General features: G+C 38.0%; 1 protein-coding gene across 1 annotated transcript in view; it reads left to right on the forward strand.

Moving 5' to 3' along the window:
• The first annotated feature begins 6259 nt into the window (after nucleotides 1-6259).
• The window catches only part of LOC145671550 (uncharacterized), a 46840-nt gene continuing 28112 nt past the window's right edge, over nucleotides 6260-24987 (forward strand). Inside the window, exons 1-2 of the mRNA XM_081740738.1 lie at nucleotides 6260-6328; nucleotides 10600-10770. Coding sequence (XP_081596864.1) covers nucleotides 6260-6328; nucleotides 10600-10770 — 240 coding nt within the window. The remainder of the gene's footprint in view (nucleotides 6329-10599; nucleotides 10771-24987) is intronic.

A 24987-nucleotide genomic window follows, 5' to 3' on the forward strand; every position in this document is an offset into this window, starting at 1 on the left:
TTTGACTGCAGCCACGTACCAAACAATATTAACAGACCATCTGTTGCCATTTTTCATGCGAAATGTTAGTACACTTCTACCCACGTCACTGGGATCACTAGAGGCTGGTTTCGATAGAAACGTGTAGCCTACATGTTTTACCTACATGGCTGGCCTACTAATTCTTCTGATATAAACCCGATGAAAAGATATTTTGTGCATGAGATGTATTCAACGGCACCCAGTACAACAATGTTCATGACTTGTAGGATGTCATCCTTGCCGCATGGGATCAATTACCCATAAACCCATTGGAAATGCTGGTAGATGGCATGTTTGATCGGATATTTCAGATATACCTAGCATTACGCAATGGCACTTTCATTGACAATTAAAAGTAGCAATTTTTATCATTGTGCAACATTACATGTTGTATTTTTATGATGTTCTCTTCTTTACACCATATTTTCCCTCGAAAAATATGTTCTACGCACTTGGTATGTATACATGTCTCTTTTGTGCATCTATGGATATCATGTTTTCGTTGGTTTCTAATTGTTCAGTAAAGCTATGCCACTTATTTACAGGGTTCATACCATTTTGCAACACACCTTATAACTTTTTGCAGTATTGCTAAATACTACCATAAAGCATTGCGAAATACTATCTAACTCTTTGTAGTATATTATCACAATTTACGGTTTTACACAGAACGACCACTGCAACCATTCATTTCAGTTTTATAATCCGTCAACATTTTGTTTACAGTGGAAATAATCCCACGACATGTAGTTTTTCCATGAGAAGGTATGGTGACTAGGTGATAGTACGTTCACCTATGGAACCCATGTCGTCATCCACATCATGTATACAGGGTGTTTCAAAACAACACCGACAACGTTTGGGAGGTGATTCCTAACACCAAGAAAAGACGAAAAGTATAGACCAATCTGGGTGCACAAATGCTTCCTTTCCGAGTTATAGGCTGCCGAAAACATGACAAAATGAACTTTAAAGGTTCATAGCTCCAAAACCGTGCGACTTACCTTAGTCTGGTTAAGACTTCACTTAGGAACTAATATGTGCCCTGTCCAAATATCCAAGTTTCAGAATCCTGCGGCACTTTCGCAACAGTTTTTATAGAGGTAGTTGGTGGTACTTCAAATCATATACCCGTAGCCAAACTTCTTCCATAAAAATTGTTTCGTGAGTGCCGCAGGATTCTGAAACATGTATTTTTGGATAGTGCACATATTAGTTTCTAAGTGAAGTCTTGACCCGACTACGGTAGATCCCATAGTTTTGGAGCTATGGACCTTAAAAGTTCATTTTTTTTTCATATTTTCGGTAGCCTATAACTTCGAAAGGAAGCATTTGTGCACCCAGGTTGGTCTGTGCTTTTTGTGTTATCTTGGTGTCAGGAATCAGCTCCCAAACGTTGTCGGTGTTGTTTTGAAACACCCTATATTGCTGTTATTGAGATTCGCTCGTTCCCTTCCACATTCTGATTACCCTAATTATTTCATAAATCGTTTCTTTCTATTAATCGCTGTCTTCTTCAACCTGAAAATCCTATCTGTGGGATGCTAAATTAAAAAAGTTTCATTTCAGGCTTTTTCATGATTGTTAACAATGATCTATTACTTAGTGAAGATAAAAAAATAGATACGCATTATGAAAGGTTGTTATTATATTCTGGGCGCGTCATCCTCCTGGTTTATTGAAACTAATAAAATATAATAAATTTCGAAAAAAAATAAAATATTTATTTAAAGAAAACAGTGTATAAAAATTAATTACCAAAGAAGTTAAGTGATCACCTTAGTTCTTAGGAATTAGTGTATTGCATCTATCACTTGTTAGTCCTTTTGATTTTTTCCCTTTTTTTTCTTTGTTATTATTAGTATTGATTGAGATTTTTTAAAATTATTTTATTTCTGCTCGTATGTTTGTAAAATGTGTTCATAAGAGGTAGTAAAATAAAGAGATGATTAATAATTTTCTTCCCATGCTTATAGCCATTCTCCAACAGCTGGAAGAGTTAGGCATGATGGTAAAGGCCTGTGGGATACTTATAGAGAATGTTGACATCGATCTGGACGGAGTGAAATTGAGTCATTCCCCAGGCTGGAAACTGAAAGAGGTAATAAATGAAAATAAATCAGGTTTAAATTAAATGTTCTTAAATTTATATTGTTTTTTTTTTTTTTTTTTAATTATCAATGGAAAGTAACATCATCACCTAAATGGCGATATGTAAAAGCAGCGGTTGCAACATCAAAGGTACAGTACATGCTTACACAAGAGTACCATCTTACCTCCACCTCTGCTTTCTTGAGTCTTATTCACATAATATTTAGGTAATAGGTAATATGAACAGGAAAATGCCTGCAAGCTCTACTGTTATTTTTATTGATGTAAGAACATTCACCTTTATTGATTTATTACTTTCCTGTTTTCTTCTAAACAAAGTAAACAACCATGTACGTTTGTACGTTACAGAACTTCTATAATTATATTATTGAACAAAAGATAAATAGAATACAGTACGTACTTTGAGTCGTGAATGAGGTCGTTACGAAAACATTAAAAAATGCATATCAAGGGAAAAAAACTAAACAAAATTATTTGTTTAAAGAAATCGTACCTTATTTAAAAAGGAAGTCCGCGGTGGCTCAGTGGTGACCTTCCCTCTGGTCTAGCGGCTAGCATGTGCGTCTTTGGTGTATGAGGTTCCGGCTCCTCGATGTTCCTGTCCCTGTTGTTCTAGGTTACTGAAAAAGCAAGTTAAACGAGTAAAAAGATAGTAAAATAAGTAGAAACCTAGTAATAAGTAGTTAAACAAATTAATGAAAAAAAGTGGTAGAGTGTTCACCTCTGGCGCATGGGGTCCTTGGTTCGATCTCAGCTCGCGCCAAGTGAGCTTTGTGTTGGACAAGCACCGTGTACATTGATTTTCGCGGGCTTCTCCCGTTTCCTCCCATTTTCTTCATTCCATCATTCCATTCATTTGTCATCATCACCGTCTCCTTTAGCCTGGCCGGCATAAGCGTGGGACATAAAACTTAAAGATTTCATTTAATTTTTTAAAAGATAGGAAGTTCATCCTTTGCTCTTTCCTAGCTGCAATTTTTTCTTTTACTTGTAATTAAAATCTGAGATGCTGTTAACCGAGGTTTTTTTTTTTTTTTTTTTTTTTGCAAGAGTCGCTTTATGCCTCCTGCTTGTATCAAATATATTTAAAAACTTAATATCGTAGATATATATACAAGGTGTTTCAAAGCAACACCGACAACGTTTGAAAGGTGATTCCTCACACCAAGATAAGACAAAACGTATAGGCCAACCTGGGTGCACAAATGCTTCCTTTCGGAGTTATAGGCTGTCGAAAACATTGTAAATGAACTTAAAACGACCATAGCTCCAAAACTATGAAAGATACCGCAGTCGGGTCAAGATTTCACTTAGAAACTAATATGTGTCCTATCCAAAAATCCATTTTTCAGAATCCTAAGGTACTCACACAACATTTTTTATAGACTGAGTTTGGATACGGGCATATAATTTGAAGTACTCACCAACTACCTCTATAAAACTTGATTAAGTACCACATATTCTGAAACATGGATTTTTGGTTAGAGCACATACTAGTTCCTAAGTGAAGTCTTGACAAGACAACGGTAGGTCCCATAGTTTTGGAGCTATGGACCTTTAAAATTCATTTTTTTCATGTTTTCGACAACCTATAACTCCGGAAGAAAGCATTTGTGCACCTAGGTTGGTCTATACTTTTTATCTTATCTTGGTCTCAGGAATCACCTTCCAAACGTTTTCGGTGTTGTTTTGAACAACCTCTCTCTCTCTCTTTATTTATATATATATATATATATTTTTTTTTTTGGTCTAGGAGTTAATTCGTGCGGGTGGACAAGAGATGGCGCAACGAACGGAGCGTCCCACAGTTCCGTGTATCCACACATGTGTTGCAAACCCCTGTCATCGCGTATCGTTCGTAGTATAGGGCAGTGGATTAAAGCGTCAACAACACCAGTTTGTAGTTAAGTGAACATGGCGCAATTTGTACCTGATAAAGTGTTTTTGCGGGGTGTCCTGCTGCATTACTTTAACATGCAGAAAAGTGCGACTGAAAGTCATCGTATTTTGGTGGAAGTGTATGGTGACCATGCTCTAGCTGAGCGGACGTGTCAGAAGTGGTTTGCACGGTTTAGAAGTGGTGATTTCGGCTTGGCAGACCAAGAGCGAGCTGGACAGCCAAAAAAATTTCAAGACGAAGAATTGACAGCATTACTCGAGCAGGATTCGTGTCAAACGCAGGAACAACTTGCAGCAGCATTAGGCGTTGATCAAACAACAGTCTCCAAACGCTTGAAAGCCATGGGAATGATTCAAAAGATGTCACATTGGGTTCCACATGAATTGAAAGACAGAGACGTTGAAAGACGAAAAACCATTTGCGAATTGCTGCTTCAACGACAGAGCAGAAAGGGGTTTCTGCATCGAATTATTACGGGTGATGAGAAGTGGATCCATTACGAGAACCCTAAACGAAAAAAGGCCTGGGTGAAACCAGGTGAACCAGGTCCATCACAACCAAAACGAGATATTCACTGTGCAAAGGTTATGCTGTACATATGGTGGGATATGAAAGGTGTGGTGTACTATGAGCTGCTGCAACCGGGTGAAACTATAAATAGAGAACGTTATCGACGACAATTAATGCGTTTGAAGCAAGCTCTGGCCAGAACACGACCAGAATGGGAGAACAGACATGATAAACTTATTGTTCAACATGATAACGCTCGCCCACATGTCGCAAAACCGGTCAAAACCTATTTAGAAAATGTCGGATGGGAAGTTTTACCCCACCCGCCGTATTCACCAGACGTTGCTCCTTCGGACTACTACTTGTTCGATTGCATGAACAACGATTTGATTGGACAGCGGTTTACTTCTTCAGAAGATATCGAAACATGGGTCTCTGACTGGATCGCTTCCAAGGATGAGGACTTCTTTCGCCACGGAATCCGTACATTGCCTGACAGATGGGCGAAAGTGGTGGCTAGCGATGGACAATATTTTTCTTAAGGTATTTATGTATTTTGTGTTTGTACTACAGCTTCAATGTGTGCGTACCAACCGCACGAATTAATTCCTAGACCAAATATATATATATATATATATATATATATATATATATATATATATATATATATATATAGATATATATAGATATATATATATAGATATATATATAGATAGATAGATAGATAGATACAGGGGTGTAGCCAGCAAGTTTATGTAGGGGGGCCCGTCGTTTTTTAGGGGGGGGCAGCTACAAAGCCAAAAGAAATTATGTTGTAGCTAGTGTTTTTGAGGTCTGAAAAAACCGGCAAATTTTTGTTTCCTTCCGGGAAACTAAAAAACACTGGTTTCTAGCTTATTAATAATAATAATAATAATAATAATAATAATAATAATAATAATATTATTATTTGGTTTTTGTCCATAAATTATATTCCAGGTAGTTTTTATTATGTTTAACTAATAATTACTGTCCCGGACCAAACGTTATACTTTGTGCATAACTATTTTAGTTTAAGCCCTTGCACACAGAACCTATCTACATAAGGCTGATTTTCTTTGAAATTTCACTTATTTTCTTTAAGATTTCCCGACAAAAATAATTTATTATTATTTGTGACTAAAAAGACACACACAATTATTTTATTAACATCCATGTCTCATTTCCTGTTCTAGGGACCGTCCACATATTACGTAACGCTATTTTTGACCAAGTTTTACCCCCTCTCTCCTGCTTGTCACACTTTGTAACGCAAGGCCGAACCCCTCCCCTTTGTTACGTAACACTTTTTGATCTTGGTTTTTTCATTATTTTGATTATTTTAGGGGTTATTACAAAAAAAAAACTATTTTTAATGCTAGAAATTTTTATTACAAAATGCTTATATTATTGTCAATATATTTGTAGCGTTTTCCGCCAACAAATCAAAGTATTAGAAAATAGTAGACTCGTAATAATCTTTTATCCCCATAAGGTTGTTTAATTAACCAATCCTAATTCTTCAAAACTACTGTCGTTACCCCAAGGAGATCACATCCATCATTTTAGGTCACTGGTGATTGGCAAGGAGAAAGTACTGCGGAAGATGCAGTTAAAACATGATTTAAAGAAATAACATCGACCTCTTCTTCCGAGATCGAGGATGCTTCGTGCATTTGAGGTTCGCCAGTGTTAACGATGCAGAGTTCTGTTCCTCGTCGACACAGATTCGAAATGGCTGCATACGTGAAGAAACAGGGACATCTCGTTTGTAAACAAGCTTTCGAGCATCTTCTTTGGACTTCGGACTTCAGTTTACCACTTTACAAATTCTTTTTTTCCTAAATCAGTGCGAGAATGCGAATAAACTCGATTTCTTCAGAAATATTCAAATCCAAAAATAATAATAAAAAAGTAGTACGGCATTAATATCCGACGAATTAGGTTTTTAATATCTTTAGGTCTGGAAATCGTGCATTGTTCTGTCGCGGAAAATATTTCACAAAAAAAAAGTTTCTTCTGTTTCACATGCAAAACTTCTTCGAAGAAAAGAGTGGATAATGATTCGAATCAGTAACATTCTCAGAAATAGCGATACAAGTGGGAACGCGAAGGAATTTTAAAGCGGTGGTTACGATCGCTAACAACTAACTCCAGAAAAGCGTGTCGCGTGAATGCAACGCTGCGATAGCCACAAAACGGAGTTTTATTGTATTGTAATACACACAGGGTTCTTCAGCAGTCATGCTGGTGTCTAGTGCGTTTTCGAATAAATTCTGTATAATTCAATTTATATAGGCTATAATTCGCAACTTTCCGAAATAATGTAATTATTTATTTATCTATCTATATATCTATATATACAGGGTGAACGGTAACTATGTGGACGAACTTGGACGGGTGATAGTACATCTTTAAAAAAGCAAAAAAGTCCTAGTGAACATGGGGGAAATTCCGTCCTATTTAGGAATGACAGAGTGTTGAAAGCGTGGGAACATGAACTTCAGAGGCCAACAGCTTAAAAACAATACATCGTGAAGAGTGCGGTTAAAAACGTCACTTAGAAAGTCATACCTACTCTATTGAAAAATGCATATTTGAAAACGTAGCTACGTGTGCGCACGGGATTAACAACGTGTGACACTTCTTTCCTTTACAGCATGTCCGGGAATCCCTCCGTTCCTTTGGGGAATGCAGTAATGTGGAATTCTTTTAGTGTTGCTCACGAAAGGAGACACTGCTCGTATCTTGGCATGTCTCGATAACGAGACGACAATAACTAGAGACAATGATGAGACGACTTTATAACAAGCCAGTCTCAAATGTCGTGAACAACATTATAAGTATATACTGTAGTTCTTAACATCAAGGCTGATACCTGTACGGTCGAAGTTTTGAGCCCAAATAGAACCGGCTCGGCTCGGTTCATCTGAGCAAACAGCTCAAACTGGCTCGGTTGGGGTGAGCCATCGGCTGGAACCGGCTCGATTGGGATGAGATATCAACTTTGTTCGGTTCACCCGGGCCGAACAATTTTGAACATGTTTGACCGGCTCCCTATAACTTTTAACATTTTTTGGATCAAGCCCGAATACTTGCCTCTCCGGAACTCAAACCCAGAATCTCGTGAACGATGGCCTGGCCTCCTAGACTTCACGAGTACTGAGGAAGACAGTCAACTATTTTTTAGTATTCAAATACAAACCGCCTATCTTACATGTTTGTACACGGTGTTATAATAATAATAATAATAATAATAATAATAATAATAATAATAATAATAATAATAATAATAATAATAATAATAATAATAATAATAATGTAGCATAATTTATAAAAATTATATTTCCTATGTAAGATACTTGAAGAGAGTACTTGAAACTACGCACAGGATTTGGCTCGATTCGATACGAAACTCGACCAGAATTCGAGTCGAGTCCGAGGAAATTTTTCAAGCCGAGTTCTCGAGTCGAGCTTAAAGATGTCTGTTTCGAGTCAAATCGAATTTCAAAGAAAACACGCTCGTGCCCATCCCTAGCTCTTTCCTTCTCAATCGTTCTTAAATTTTTGAAGTCTTCATTTTTCAGAACATCCCTCACACATCGAATTATTTATTTTCTATACAGATAAATTGGTATTGATTCTGCGTGATTAGAAGTCCCATCTCGTACGCACAGACCGGGGAAGCCTTTTCTTTACGATATCGTCAGTTAATTTTGTATGCTGTTGATTACTCGAGAAAAAGAAACAAATCCTTTGCAGTGACGAAAAAAAAAATTCTTACATTTTTTAGTACTGAGGTGGCCATAACAAGGAACGTACTCGGCTTTTGGATTGGATTGGATTTTAGTTTAGCGTCCCTTTCAGCAGCGAGGCTATATGAGACGTGGACCTACTGATTAACGTGGAATCCGAACCACATGAGCTCCCGCCGGGAATCGAACCCGGGTCTCCCACGTACTCGGCTTTTGGAAACTGGTATTTGATAACTGCTTGTACGCCTCCAAAAGGTAGCAGATATTACGGACGGACGAGCCACCGTACGTCTGCATAATTAACTTATGTAGAGCCTCTTCTAGCCTACATATATTTTGCAAGTTCTTTTAATAGGCAAGACAACAAAATTTTTGCGCCTCTAGGAACAGTACAAATGACCAACTGAATATATGAGTAGATGCATGTAGAATATAATAAATAATCTTTGAAGTATGTAAAATATATAATAGGACATTGTGTGAGCTGCCAGAAATTCTCCTTTTCTTCATTAGTTCATTTCTGTTTTATAGATCCCTTTGTTTACACAAATACAAGGAAAGAACATATTCTCGGAGATATAATTTCAAAAATTATTTGCAATAAAATTATGGGAAACTACGCGAGTGACGAAAATGAAATGAAGTCTTTGTTTTACGTCCCACGCATATGCCTGCTAGGCTAAAGGAGACGGATGATGATGAGAAATGGATGAAATGGTGGAATGAAGAAAGTAAGAGGAAACGGGAGAACCACCGAGAAAACCCACGCGCACGGCGTTTATTCACCACAAAGTTCACTTGGCGCAGGCACTCTTGCCAAGATTCACACTAAACTTAATCGTAAATCTTTGCTCTAACGCTGCCTGCTTAAAATTCTGGAAATTGGGCCTAAGCAACTTTCCAGTTTTGATCATATGTATTTCCTCCTTACTTATTCGGTGTAAGGACTTCAAAACTTGTTCTGTTGGCCTTTGCTTATCAAAAGATTTTTTTTTTAATCTGCCTTACTGCCCCCAAAATCTGAAATTCAGGGTGGGGTGGGGCAGCTGTCCTACCCCCCCTCACTGACACCAGTGTCAAGCGGCTGTCATAGTGGCTGAAATTAGCCCACGCCCTTTCACGTGCTTTTAGTTTGAATTATTTCGGACTCTTGATTGCGAAGATATTACGTTTTGAAATATAATTAGTTAATTTGCTGAGCAAAACAGAACCTTATTGAAAATTGACTTGGATCCATTGTGCTCTAAATGCCCCAAATATGACTTTTTTCAATACAATTATTGACTTTAAAAAACAACCAATATATAGGCTTGCAGAAAATATTCTAAAGTTAGCACAACATGAAGTGTGGTTCAAACTAATTTTTGGTGATTCAAACATTACTTTTCGAAAATTTATTTTAAAACAATTTTATTAGGATCAGTGTTCCGAAACAGAAATCAAATTTAGCACTAAAAATTTCACCTACCCATAGGTGACCAATTGAGTAAAAATTATGTACACGTGTGTACAATAATAATAATAATAATAATAATAATAATAATAATAATAATAATAATAATAATAATAATACAATTCCGAAACAATACAATTATTTAAGCCAAATGCCGCAAAGAATGCCATGTTAAATTTCGCCATTTTGCAAACCACTGGTGTTACACAATTGAAATTAGGTAAGGCCTCAGTTGTTCTGTCTTACGTCAACTATTTGCAATGTGTATGTGACCCAAGAAGACTGTTGAATAAGGTCAGGCACTAAAAAGAATGTCCGACTTTTGCATTTTCCAATAAATAAATAAATAAATAAATAAATAAATAAATATTGCAAGAAATGTCATCATTATGTAAGGTTGCTTCATAGTAAAAGTAATAATTAAAAGTGGTGGACTATTTTGTGGAGGAGTACAAGGATCATTGGGCCAACAGCAAATCAGAATGCTCCAGGCCCGTATCCAGGGGGTCTTAAAATTTTGCTGGCCCCCCTAAAATTTTCACGGCAGGCTTGCAATTGAACTATAATATGGTTGGATTGGGCCCCTCCTAACTTCAGCCGGGCCTACCCTACATTTTTGGGCTGGCTACAGGCTTGGAGTGCTCTAGTTACTCGTGACTGTTTATCGAAGTTTAGAGGTAAAGCGGAACGTACGAGTACATACATACTATTATACATACTTGTTAATACATACATACTTGTATACATACTTGTATTATACATACTTGTTAATAGGATTATATTAAGTTTGTTCATATTGTAAGTACATAAGTATTTTCTCATATACGTAGATGTGTATGCGTGTGTATACATATAAATGTATCCTTATTTTGAAGGAGAAGTTGAAAGGACGGAAGGAGCGGTACATTGAAACCCTTGGTTTGCTATTAATGCGTCAGGTAACTCTCATCAAGAAGTTGTGCAAGTTAGAAGCGGAACAGAAGAACAAAGTTCCTGAGCTGGTAAGACATGATATAAAATAGATAACTGTGAACTTGTCATTTTTATTGCAGCATTCAGAGCGAATAGTAAGAAGTATCGTAACGTTGAATGCTGCAGAATCGAAAATTACAAAATACTGTATATTACTATTATTTATAACCATACACAATTTCATAGACCAGGGCCGGTTCTAGGCATTTTTTAAGTGTAAGCAAACAATATTTAAACTCCCCCCACCCAAATGATAATAGAAGAGTAGAAAGTTGTAATGAACAAAAATTCCTCCAAAAATTGTTACAATTGCAAATTTCTTGAATATATACACTCCATTCCAAAAGAAACCGAACGTTTTAAAAAAACAAAAAAAGCAATGTACATTTTGGAACAAATCATTTTTATTAATCAATGTATTCCCCTTCTGCATCGATACACATATTTGCACGCTCCAACAAGTTGTCAAACGACTTCCCCATGTCCTTTATTGGAATGGTCTTTAGGACGGCGGTCGTCGCCTTCTCAATGGCATCAATCGATGCGTGCCACTTTCCTTTCATCGCCAAATGCAGTTTCGGGAACAGATAGAAATCGCACGGAGCGAGATCTGGTGAATAGGGCGGATGATGCAACCGAATAATGTGATTTTTGACCAAAAATTCAGTTACAAGTCGCGAACGATGTGATGGTGCATTATCGTCCAAAAGAGTCCAACTGCCGATTTCGCGATATTCGGGCCGAATACGACGAATTCTTGCCAGCAAACGCTTCATGACGCTGTCTGGCCGGGCTGAACAAATTCTTTGTGGATAATTCCTTTTGAATCGTAAAAACAAATCAGCAGGGCCCGAATCTTGTTGACCTAAAAAAAATTAAAAAGTGACCTATAAAATGACACTAAAATTCCTGTAAAATGACCCTAAAAATCACAAAAATTGACCTTAAAACTTACGTTTTCTCAAACTTTTATTTCATTAAACATTGACATTTTTAAATATCCATTGGATTTTTAATTAACATTTCTCACTCATATTCAAAAAGTTTTGTTTCAGTTAGTTGCAGTCCATTGATTACTTATGTCCATTGATCAGTCCATTGTACGGCATTGTAAGTATTGAAAGCGTCAGTTCACTCCCGAGTTGAAACTAGGAAGCACTCTTAAACAATAAAACTCAGCAAGTTTAGACTACATGAAAATAATAGATAAAAACACGTTTAAAGCCCTTGTACGCCTTCTAATGCATTTTTAGTTATTCACGTGATCACATTCTTTGTGGTCAATAACCCAAAACTATCTGTTTGGCCACCTACCAACCCCCGCCTTTCGTTAACCAGCTACAGTTTAGTTTTCTTTAGCTTGTTAAGAATGCAGTTTTTCCACTCCAATTGTCAGGAAGTAAAAAAAGAAATTATTGAACTTCGTCTTTTCCACATCCGTAAACCGTGTTCATTTAAAGATTTCCTTATGTAGAAAAAAAGAATAAAAAGACCATAAGTGACCTAAAAGATACCTTAAAATATTAAAAAATGACCTGAAATTTCAAAACAGCAAAAAGAGACCAAAAGTTGATCCTAAAAAACTATATTTTTAGAACCTAGAGTTGATGGATAACGTTTTTACTTGAACTTGCCTTCTTCTATGCGTAACAGAAGAAAGTTGACTTGTCAACAAGATCCGGGCCCTGCAAATCAGCATCACCTTAACTTTTGACTTCACCAAGCGACTTTTTTTTGGGTGTTCCTTCATCCGGCGCTCTCCATTCAGCACTTTGCCGCTTTGTTTCGGGCTCATATTCAAAACACCACGTCTCGTCACCAGTTACAATCGATTTCAAGAAGTTTCGATCCTGCCGAGCACTTTTAACGATGTCTTTGCAATGCGCAATTCGATCAACTTTTTGGTCTTCGGTGAGTTTGTGTGGTACAAACCGCGAATTAACCTTCTTAAGGCCCAAAACTTCGGTCAAAATGCGGTATGCGGTTGTTTGAGGAACGCCCAATTCCATTTCAATAACTTTCACCGACGATTTTTTGTTATGTTTGATGAATTCACGCACTTTTTCGATGTTTTCTTCCGATAATCCGGTTCTGGGACGGCCTGATCTTTCGTCATCATCCAGCGTCTCTCTACCCGATTTGAATCGCCTGAACCACTCGTAAACTTGCGTACGGGATAGACACTCATCACCATATGCATTTTGTAGCATTTGGTGCGTTTCACTAAAAGTTTTACCCAGTTTAACACAAAACTCAATTGCAGCTCGTTGTTTGAAACTCATTTTCCGACCGATGTACACAACACACTGACAGTTGAAACTCAATAACTTTGTTGCCGTGCATCCAAATGTCATGACATTTATACCAGTTGTCAATGAGGGACTACGCCATCTACCGGTAAAATATTACAACAGATGGCACTAGTGGTACTATTTGTTTTCAAAAGTTCGGTTTCTTTCGGAATGGAGGGTGTATGTTCTCTTTCTATGAATATTAACGAAAAATGGCAAAAATTATAACTAATTGACAGTGGATGAATTCTGAACAAAGTTTCATTTTTAATAATTAATAACATTTTTAATTAAATAAGCACAAAACCAACTAAGATTTATACCTAAGATGTATTCTGACAAGTGCAATTGTATCGTAAGAGTCGAAACAGAATAAAACTCATGGGCTTCAAAGTTTAACACGGGTTTGATTTTGACAAAGAGTTATGCTCTTATGCTTCATTAAAAGCATATTTACATGCTAATTAGCATAATTTCTCGTTTTCTTTGTTACTGAAAAGTTCATATTATAAAGAAACTGCTCTGCTTTCAATTTGACAAAATATTTAATTATTGCATCCGCATACATTTCATTGAGTACCGGTATGTCATTATCAATGGTCATCGAAGCTAGTCCATTTAATCGTCTTGAGATATAGTTAATCTCAAATAATTCTCGATTAATTTTAGCTGAACTTGTTTAATATTCAACAAACGACAAATATGTACGAATTAATCGATATCTAATTTGTCTTCGATCCAATGACAGAACTCCAAAATCGGATCTCCCCGCAAAAATTATTTTCAGGGCTCCTTAGGCCTATAAAACAATTAAGTCCTTTCACGTCTCTTTCCAACATAGACGTTCGAAATCAAGCAGTGAGTAACACAATGTAAACAAAAGTAGTGGCGCACCCAAGATTTGTCTTTTGAGTCCGAAGATTGTTCGGAGTAGCATGCAAAATGCAAATAATTTTGTGTATTTTGCCCCCTGAAATTGTGTTAATTTTCTTAAAAATTAAAAGTTTTGGGAAATCCAGACTCTCGGACCACCTCCGTTGGTGCATCCCTGAACACAAGTAACTACTAATCAAAACTCTACATGGCATTAGGACTATTATCAAATGTTTAAAACTATCTCTCCATCTAAATTTAATACAAGAAAATGGATTGATAGTGTAATGATTGTTACACTGTTATAATACAACGAGTATATGTATACGCTGCTATGATTGACAATGACAGTTCTGAAGAAAAAGTGTTACTTATAATCCTAATGACCTTTCAATTACAGTTTCGATTTCGATTATAGTTACCCTTTCGAGTTATATACGCATATGCTGCGTGAAACATAATTGTATTGAAAAAAATTTTGTAACACATTAAATGTAACTCAGACCTGTAACTAAAGAGGTCGTATCCATTCCATTTTAATTTAACAATTAAATTGCTGCAATCATGTAAAATAAACTTACAATTTCAAAAGTTTGTTGACTTGCAAATGCTTCATTGACAGTAACTGGTATTGACAACTCCCCCACCTCAATACCAGGTATGATTATCACACTTTCGTAGGGATGCGCACGAGACAAGATTTGTGGCTGTCTCGTCTCGAAAATGTGCTGTAAAAGTGATGTCTCGACTCGAAAAATGTATATTTCTCTATTGGAAGAGACGTGTCTCGACTCGAATTTTGTCAGGAAAATCCTGTCTCGACTCGTCTCGTGCGCATCCCTACACTTTCGAGGGAAGTCGAAAGAAACTTTTTTAGAGCCTTCGCGTGCCTCATCTTTTTTTTTCCAAGTTTTGTAACTTACTTTTCCGATAAAATGCCCACCTCTTTTTTATCGTTGGCCATTGTTATTACGTGAAAAACAGAGTACTATTGAAAAGTGAAAACATCATGAGCCACTGATATTAGGAACTTGGAAATGATCAAAAATTCCATTTGCACCGCTCATCTTTTCTTAGCATTCGCCCTCCTTCCTGCACCAATGGGCAACAAAAGCCTATATTGTCGCTTCAACTTCGATAATGTGCATTTCATTTACGCTGACCTTTCTCAATCCTTAACTGTGGTCATTGAATCGAAGCACTGTTGCGGGGACACTGTTTATGACAAGGCATTTCTTGAAAACATTTCTTTCTACTGAGATAATGCCACCCAATCCATAAGCAACACGTGCAGTTGACTTCCTTTTGTTTGTTGATCCATTCACATTTCAAATATATATTTGGCAATGATATTCTTTAGCAAGGTCGCAGAAGGGTTGTTGGGAGAGGAATGGAGAGTCTGTTATATTTGTATTTTGTGCATAGGTGGGATTGTAGGAAGAATGCCGTTATCTTTAGTCGTACTGCCATAGTGAATATTATAACATATATTGAAAAGCTACATTTCCCTATATTTTATCTCATATTCATAAAATCTCCATTTTTCCCACTTCAAAAAATTTTTCCTAAATTTCCCGCGGGAATTTTTCCTCAAACTTCCATCACTTATGAGTATGGCAATGGTGCCAATTAATGTATGGGTCCATTTTAATTATAAAGAGGTGTTTTACTGAAAGCCACAAAAAGATTCGACATTATTGTCCTTTTGATGTATTTTATTTGTATCTCAGTCTGTACTATTTATTTGAAGCTGTTTGAAAAAAAAATAATCATAATATTTTCTCTAATAAATATAAATATTCACATTTAAAGCACAAAATACATTTCCTAGTTTGGCGCCCTTTTCACCTGGCGCCTCCTGCGAGCACGTAGTTCGCAGGATTTAAGATCCGGCCCTGTCATAGACACACACACACTACCACATTTCCAACACTTTCACCAGACTACATAGAAGAAAAGCTTCATTCAGCTAATTTCTACACTGATGAAAATTTTCAAAGAATTGTTCATCACTCCAATAGTCACAACTTCCTATTACTATATCAAACAGGTTTCGCGTTTAACGTAGTCTCGTGGATTACCGGATTACGCGTTAAGTAATTCAATCAGTTAGCAATATAGTAAGGATCTCCTACTCTCTTCTTTACTATTTGCCCTGGATTCAGACTGCCAGCAGTAAAAGAAATTATAATACGTACAATAGCTCAAGGATGATATAAAATAGAGGATTTATCCATACATATCTTCATTATATGAACTGAATGAAGCCAAGAAACAACCGAGCATCGTCTGAGCCGGCACGTCTGATTGGCTACTCAAGTTTCCGCCACGATTGTTGGCTCGAAACATTGCGATCTTAGTGGCGCGGAGTGGGGAGAGTAGCTGTGGCAAAGCTGTGACGTATGGCTTCACGATTTTGTTGTATGGGCAGATCCTCTATTTTATAACATGCTTGCAATAGCTTATGTCAGTGATGGTAACTGCTATTTTGGTGGGCTAAGAGTCACAATACCATGACTTTCCAAGTGGCATGCAACATTAAAACCTCCCGCCTAATTTGTCTAGCGTGTACGCGGATGTCCTTCCATCTATTACACACCATCTTGGATTACTACGAGTAGGCCCGTGCTGGGATACTAACAAGGCGATAGACAAGTCTACCAAAAGGGGCACCCATACAACGTGAATACGTATTATATATATATATATATATATATATATATATACGATGTATCAAATTAATGTAGTAAACGTCGGGAGGTGATTCCTGTCTCGGAGATAAAACAAAAAATGTAGACCAACCTGGGTGTAGAAATGCCTCGAATGAACAAGAATCAAGATTTCAACAATCAAAAGTAATAGTACATCGTTCAAGTTAGAGAACACTTAGAATTCGGAAGAAAGAGAAATACACATGTGTGATTTATCTATTTTGTCTCGATACAGAATAAACTCTCGGAAGAAGAATTTAAATGAAACGAAGTATTTAACGTCCTATATCTTCTAAACAAATAGTGTAGAGTGATAAAAGAACGGCTTTCTGTCCAAGTTTGGAGTGTGTGAAAATGGAAAAACTTTTATCCAGATTTGCTTTATATCGACTGTGCATAAGACAGTCAGGAGATCATGTATAATGAACGTGAGTATAAGGGATTCTTCACATGACAACAGTGATTCCTACAAATTATGTGAATACAATTTGGACGAATGTAAGCTGTATGAAAAGATGTCCTCCTCGTAATACGTAACTTCGTGAAAGATAAAAATATCGAGCACAGAAGCAATAAAACTCGACGAAACACAAGCTGTTGCGCGTGTTGCACAATGATACAAAGAAATACAGTTTCGAACTACCGATTTATTCTGTTTCGTACAAAGTAGGATAACTGTGAAATACTCAGACGTACCTTGTACAGTATTTGTGCAATGCAGTATGTGTACACGAGACAGCTGTGAAGAATAACAGTTCACAATCTGATATTATCGACCGGTGACCGCATTGCAAAGATGACATCGGCGAAGCGAATTTTTCCACGATCTGAAATTTCGGTGATGACTGCCGCAGGTATAACTCGCAACCAATTCTTCGGCTGTCGTGGCTGGTGTTGCTTAAAAAAGGCGTTTTATAACTTCTCTAAAAAAAATCAAGGGGCGTGAGGTAGAGTGAGCAAGGTGGTCATAACACGTGTTCTTCTCCCAATCGAACGATCTGGAAATGTTTCATTTAGGTAGGTCTGCATATTGCTGTCAAAACGTGCAGGAACAATGTCATGTTGGGATCACATCAGCTGTTTTATGTTCAAAGGCACATTTTGTAACAATTTTGGGAGAACATTAGTAAAAATAAATGGCACGTACTCGGGAGTGTGAGCGGAGGTTTGTGAATTTGCATAATCTGAATAAATTACTAAAATCATTAATATGCAAAAATGCTAATGTGGGAGGAATCTTAATATTTAAACTGCTATTTACTTTAAATTACTGTAACCTCCTGCCACAAAGTTAATTTAGTGGAATCAGTCAGTCGGTAGAGTCTTAAATTGAATAAAAGTTAAAATTTTGAAAAGAAGTAAATAAGATTCCTACTAGGCATGACACTCTAATTTACAGGTTGATATGGTTTTAACACCCATCCTGTATGCGAAAGATACCCACAATATGATTATCGCAATTACGATCCATCGATAGACCCAGCTTCTGGCCTGAAAAGCAAACAAGAACGAAAATAGGGTAACACATTACCTTGCAGCCAACTGCGACAATAAAGGAAGCCAACATTCCAGTGGTAATCCTGCTTTAATGCACCACTTTCGGTAATTGTAGAGCACACAGAAATTATATTTACAAAATGCACTCGCGCGCGCGGTCTTGCTAAGAGACCTGAGCAAAAGAAAGAAAAAAAAATTATTTCTTTTACTATTTCTTTCTCACACTTCGAGCTCGTAATTAACACAGTTTGTGCACTTTTGTTTTTATTACGCCGCACTCTTCTTTCTTGAAGTGTCTTTAGTTTTCACGATTCGCTGCGCTTCCGGGTCAAGTTTCTCCCAAAGTCGTGGACCATCCTCTTCCTAGGTTCTGCTAACCGTCAGGTTTCCTCTCTCATGGAATTTCCGTAAACACCAGAGCCGGTTCAACTGCGTAGTCCTTGGTGTGATACAATGATAAAATAGATTTGTTATTTGATGAAAGTTCTCATGACGTTCACTGCACAAGGCCCGCTTACTTAACACAAGCAAAAATAACTCAGTTCTTGTGTGTGTTATGCGTTTTACTTAATCTATACTATATGATAGCATTGATGATTTCCTACAGAACACGGCAATGCTTTGACTTCACTAAGAATGTTGCTTGCTGTCTATTTCACTGTTAATAGCGTGAACAATGGATATAGCGTGTGACGTATACATGTCGCAAAGTTTATACCGGTGCGAAGCACTTTACGAAATATGATGTAAAGGTTTGTCTCTTCTCACTAGTAAATGATGATATACGTCGCACTTTGTCTCATCTCACTTTTGTGAAAACACACTTTAAATATATATACAATCGGTATCTCCCACTCTCCCATTCCACCAGAATGTTAGTCCGGAGAAAAACGAGGAAATACTGCAATCAAACTAACTATGTTTTCCCATTCTATATCGCACACGCACAGAATATCAGTGTGTAACTCACGCACTATCCTTGTACACGCATATCAAAATGGTAAGAGTACCAAATAGCTGACGGTCAACACTATTACGACTTTCAGTGCTTTGATCTGCACTCTCTCGCGATTTAGCAACAACTAACCCTCTGGTTGTCCCGAGAACAGTTATATCCCTTTGCAGTTTCATTGTTTCTTTCAACTGCTGTTTTGGGTCGAACCAAAGTAGCCCGCTCCACTGGAATAGGGGTGAGGGTGGATTCCTCACTTGCGAATTTCCAGTGACCTAGTTAACTTAAAAAAAACACACTTGTTCATGTTCTTTTCCACTTTGTCTATCACTTCAATGTCATCGTTGTCTGTCACTATGTTTGTTTACTTGCTTGATAATCAAGTTTCAGTTTAGTATTTGTTATGCACAGACACTGTGCCGTAATTACCAGAAATATTAACACAAACACCACCATTATTTAAATTCTGTCACTTGACTTGTTTACTTAAACACCTTTGTCAGGTAACACCACCTATCGGCGATACCAGGAACTGCTTGAACAAGTGACATGGAAAATGATGAATTACAGAAACAGATGCATTGAAGGGATTTGGTTTCTGAACAAATTAATGACATTAATTAAACAAATTAAATGAATTATGCAGAATGCAAACAAATTAAGATAACTCTAGATAAGGCTAAAGTAGCCTGACACATGATAAACAACATAATATAATTGGTTGGAAGGTCGCTTTTCCATTGTAACAGCATTGCCTTCTCAGTTATATATAAAAAAAAAAAAAAACAAAGGTATGTGTTCATCCTTCTGCATACTTTCCACAACCAGGAACTCGGTCTAAACCGGTATTAGTACAAGCCAATTTGACAAAACAAAATATATATATCGAACTACATATGTCTAATACTACGGGAACACCCAGAAAGTTTATTTACATAACATAACACATATTATCATTCAAATCATATCAGCGGTGCAGACGATAACTATATTTTTACAGAGACATCTATCGGATGTCATGGAACCATTACAAACAACGTTCGAGATAGCTTCCCCTCTAGTTCAAGTGGACTCGTCAATAATTTTAAAATAGTCAACATCCCTGTCTTTGAGAAAGTTCCGTTGGCAAAACGACGCTTCGAGAGTCCTAGATGCTAAAAAGGGGCGTGTTTAAAAAAAATAGCACCTCTTTGTATGCAGGTTTCTCTCATAGACATGCTAAAAATTATATGGTTTTTCAAAGCATTGTTACTGTAGGATTTCTGTCTCGGCGGAGCTAGTGTATGCTACTTCCTATAACAACACTAAGAAATTCAACTAGCAATAAACCTAAGCAAAATCTGAATCTCATAGGTTTTCTATCCTTATTCAGATGGTTATATTGATTTCAAAATTCTACTCAACTTGGGTGTCCAACGCTCCTTCAGGTACACCTGCTTTCTTTGAGTTTTTTTTTTTCTGGGAAGCTTTCTCTGCTTCTATCCATGCAAACTAGCATATCGAAATACAAAATTCGCTATCTTCTTATACGTTGATATTAAATAATATTAAATTCTCATTGCTTCTCGCTTAAGTCCTGCTCTGTTGTTCGTTACTATTCATTTACATAACACAATAACCATAACTATACATAGAAATATTAATAAAAATTATATGCACCCGCTGGTAATTATCTAAATCTCAAAATTCTTTATATGTAAATTACTAATTAAATTGAAATATTATTCATAATTTCACGAAAAATTTATATATGCAAATCATCTTAGAACACAGATAATGTGACGTTCACATTTATTCCCCTCTTAAGAAAATGCAACCGTTAATCGCTTAATCGTTGCGTTTTCTCAAAAGTTGTACTAACCTATTTTACGTAAATCACATACATATGCCGTATATACTAACTTTATACAAGAAATTTCCCTAAATACATCAATATATCATAGCAATAATAAATGGAAAACTAAGCACTAATAACACATAAAAATACTAATCCCTAACATGTCATAATCACTTTATCATCATCATAATTCTATACAAATTCATCTTTTCGTAATACCATTATTGACTGTTGTATTACACTCCGCGCAACTACTCTCTTGAGGGCCAGACGTAAAGAGGTGCGTCTGGGAGTGTTTCTTTCTTCTTCAGCTCTCCATCCTGTGTGACGTGCTATGTTTATTTCCTGCCCTTCCTACGTCATCAGGTCAGCTGTGTCCTGAGGAGGCGTGGCTACACGCTGAACATATTTTTTCAGGTGGAACACGTTTCTCTTCATTAATACTTGCTTAGTCTCAGGATCACCGAGCGTGCAGACATTATTCTGCGCAGCGGAGAGTGTCAAGTAAGGCCCCGTGTAAAGGAGCATCATCTTCTTGGTAATGCCAGAGAAAGCGTCAGATTTGGGAAAAGCTCTCACCAGTACCAAATCTCCAACCTCGAAACGCGCTGGCTCGCGACGTTTATCGAAGGCCTTCTTTCTTCGCTGTGCTGACTTCTTCAGATTACTTGCTGCTAGCTCAACGTAATATTTCAACGATTTGTGTCTCTCTACCTCTGGGATCTCAAATAATCTCGCCAGTTCTTTCGACGGTGACTCTCCCAGGTGCACTTGATATGGACTTAAACCAGTCGACAGATGTACGCTTGAGTTGAGACACTTTTCAATTTTCTCAAGGTGTTTGGGCCATTCTCTCTGCTTGTCATGGCACAATTTTCGTAACATTCTCACTGTCGATTTTACACCCACCTCTGCCATGTTTCCTTGGGGATAGTACGGAGTACTATAGATGGGCTTAAGGTTTAAGTCCGAGAGTTCCTTCTTCCACTTGGCACTTGAAAACTGTGTCCCATTGTCTGTCAAGATGACCTCAGCAGACGGACACAGTTTCAGGAACTCCTTCAGCTTCTTTAGCGCTGTGTCTGTGGTGGCCCTTCTGCACGCATAGAGACCAATCAACTTGGAGAAAGCATCCACGCATACAAGGATGTATGACACGTTGCCTACCCCCACAGGTAGTGGCCCCAACCAGTCCAGGCAAACCATGTACCCAGGGCGACGCACTAAAACAGGGTTCAGTGGTCCCGAACGGTACATGTGAGGGGGGGATGCTTTCTGGCACAGACCACAGGAAGCTGAGAATTTCTTTATGGCATTCCTCATCTTCGGCCAAACAAAATATTCAGTTAACATTGGCACAAGCTTGCTAGCAGACAGATGTCCACGCTCATTGTGGTAATATTCCAACAATGGCTGCACAAGCACTTCCGGTATGCAAATCCGTAGACCGGAACGGTCACGTTTACATAGCCGTCCATTCGAGAGCAAGTACTGGTGGTTCTCGCTGGCTGTTTTCCCTGAGTTTTCCTGGTTCTGCAGCTTTCTCTTGACGTCGCCAAATACAGGGTCAGAAGTTTGCAGCTCTGGCAACACTGCAATAAGTTCCCTTAACTGACTCGGAATGTGGGTCAGTATTGTCATCAGAGATTCATTCAATACCAATTTCTTTGCCTTATCGAATTGAACTCCTGTATTTGGTGGGTACCTGGAATGATAGTCGCTTAAATTGTCCTTAGACTTTACATACTCAAATTCGAATGTCAACATATTCAAAGTTAGTACCCAACGCATCAGACGCTGTGACGTAAGTCTACATAACAGCAAGAAACGTATCGATTGATGGTCGCTGCGAATTTTGAAGAAATTGCCTACCAAATAGTGTTTAAACTTACACACGCCATCAATTACACCAGCCATCTCTTTCTCTGAAATTCCGTAGTTACGTTCTGCTGCATTAAAGATGCGTGACGTCATTCCTATTACACGGACCTCGCCATTGTCGTCCAGTTGATAAAGATGCGACGAACAACTTACATCGGAAGCGTCACATTCCAAAATAAGTTGTTTGTCAGGGAGCGGCTTCTTCAGCACTACTTTCTCTCTGAAGACTTCGCGTATCCTTTGAAACGCTACGTCGTGACAAGGCAACCATTGATATTTCACTCCCTTCTTTAACAACTGAAACAATGGGTATAAAATTTCTGAATACTGTGTACTGAATATTCTATAGAATTGACAGTACCCAATAAAACTTCTCAATTCTTTCACGTTTCTTGGTTTCCGAAATCCCATTACCTTCTCCAATTTCTCCTGCGACTTCTCAATTCCAGCAGGGGAGAGGTCATAGCCAAGAATGGAAATTCTCCGGCGGGCAAATTGGCACTTTTTCAATCTTAAAGTTAGGCCACCTACTTTCAACTTCCTTAACACAATATCAAGATGGCGTAGATGCTCATCAAAAGAAAATGACGATATGGTGACATCATCAACATAATGGCCACAAAAGTCACGACACTCATCCCCGAGAATGGAGTTGATCGCACGCACACATGAAGCTAAGCTCTGTTTGGTCCCAAAGGGAAGCTTCTTGAATACATACGTAATTCCGTCGTGAAGGAAACCTAAATATTTCTGGCTCTTTTCCTCAACTAGAATCTGCATGAAAGAATCGACTGCATCCAAACTAGAGAACCAACGCCGTTCACATAAGTCTTGCAGTGTACACAGCGCAGGGATCGGCTGGTCGAATTCTGCGTGCGTAATAGCACCGAGTTTTCTCGCATCCAAACAAGTTCTCAAGGTTCCATTCTTTTTCGGCACAATCACGAGTGGACTTAGATAAGAAGTGGGATGCTTCTTGATTATACCCCACGCCAACCAACGATTGATGGTGTTAGTTACAGCCGTTCGGTGTCGCAGAGGATAAGGATACATCCTTGTCTTCATGGGTCGATCATCGGTCACCTCAATGGAATGCTGGTAATCCCTAATGGTACCGGGCTTCTCGTCAAATATGCTTCGATGTTTGTAGAGCACGTCGTACAACTTTTGCTTTTCCTCCCCACTCAAATCAGTATACTTTTCGACATGATCTCTAATTTCTTCAGGGGTAGCCTGGGTTCGAACCTTCGCCCAATCCTGTGGCGAGTATACGACGTTCGCAAGTTCGGCTGCAGTTGGGAACTTCCCATCATCCAACTGGCTGCGCAGGGTAGCCAACTCTCCCTGGTGGCCTCCGCCTGCTGACGCTCGCTCGAACTGCTCTGTAGTCAGCGGTCCTCTACTTGACGCGCACATACTACTCAGTGTGGGATTCTCACAATCGACCACATCCTCTTCGAACTCCCAGGATAATTTTCTTATGAAAAGGTCTTCTTCTTCAATTTCGATGTCTCGAAAAGAAACTTCTATATGGTGGGGATGGTTAAGCGAAAGGACGTTTCTCTCATAATCTAGGATCGCTCTACTTTCTACAAAGAACTGTGAACCCAAAATGAGTTCACGGTTCAGCCCTTTCACTACAATTGCCGAAGTATAGTACTCCTTTTCTGCAATCACTAACTCTAACAATACTTGGCCGATGATCGAAGCGACGCTGCGACCGAACGCTGAACTGACTCTAATATTCGCTGACTTAATGAACGCTGGTGGGGGGTCTCGCTTACTTATTTCTTCCCAACATTGCTGTGAGATAGCCGAGATGCTCGCGCCACTGTCCAATAATGCCAGAATGTTGCTGTTAAATAGACCTACTTCTACCTCAGGAAGTGTAACCAAATTGTTATTGGGTAGCTTTTCGGTCGAACTATCTAAAAGATTCCTAAAAATCGCATTCGTCTCTTCAAACAACTCTTTGTTTATTTTAATTTTGTCCCCATTCCTCTGTAAAAGCATAATTTCGGGCTGACGAATGTCGTTATTTCCTTCACGATCGAAATGTGTCGTGCTAATTATACGTCTACAAGTTTCACAATCCCCATTCTCAAGTGTCTCTAACGTTTTCACAAATGTTTCACTACTTTCTTCTTTTTCTTCTTCTACAACATTGTTGCATGCAATAACACAATTACGCATATCCTCAGAAA

This window comes from Thermobia domestica, chromosome 15, assembly GCF_964235325.1.
Source record: "Thermobia domestica chromosome 15, izTheDome1.hap1.1, whole genome shotgun sequence".
Lineage (NCBI taxonomy): Eukaryota > Metazoa > Arthropoda > Insecta > Zygentoma > Lepismatidae > Thermobia > Thermobia domestica.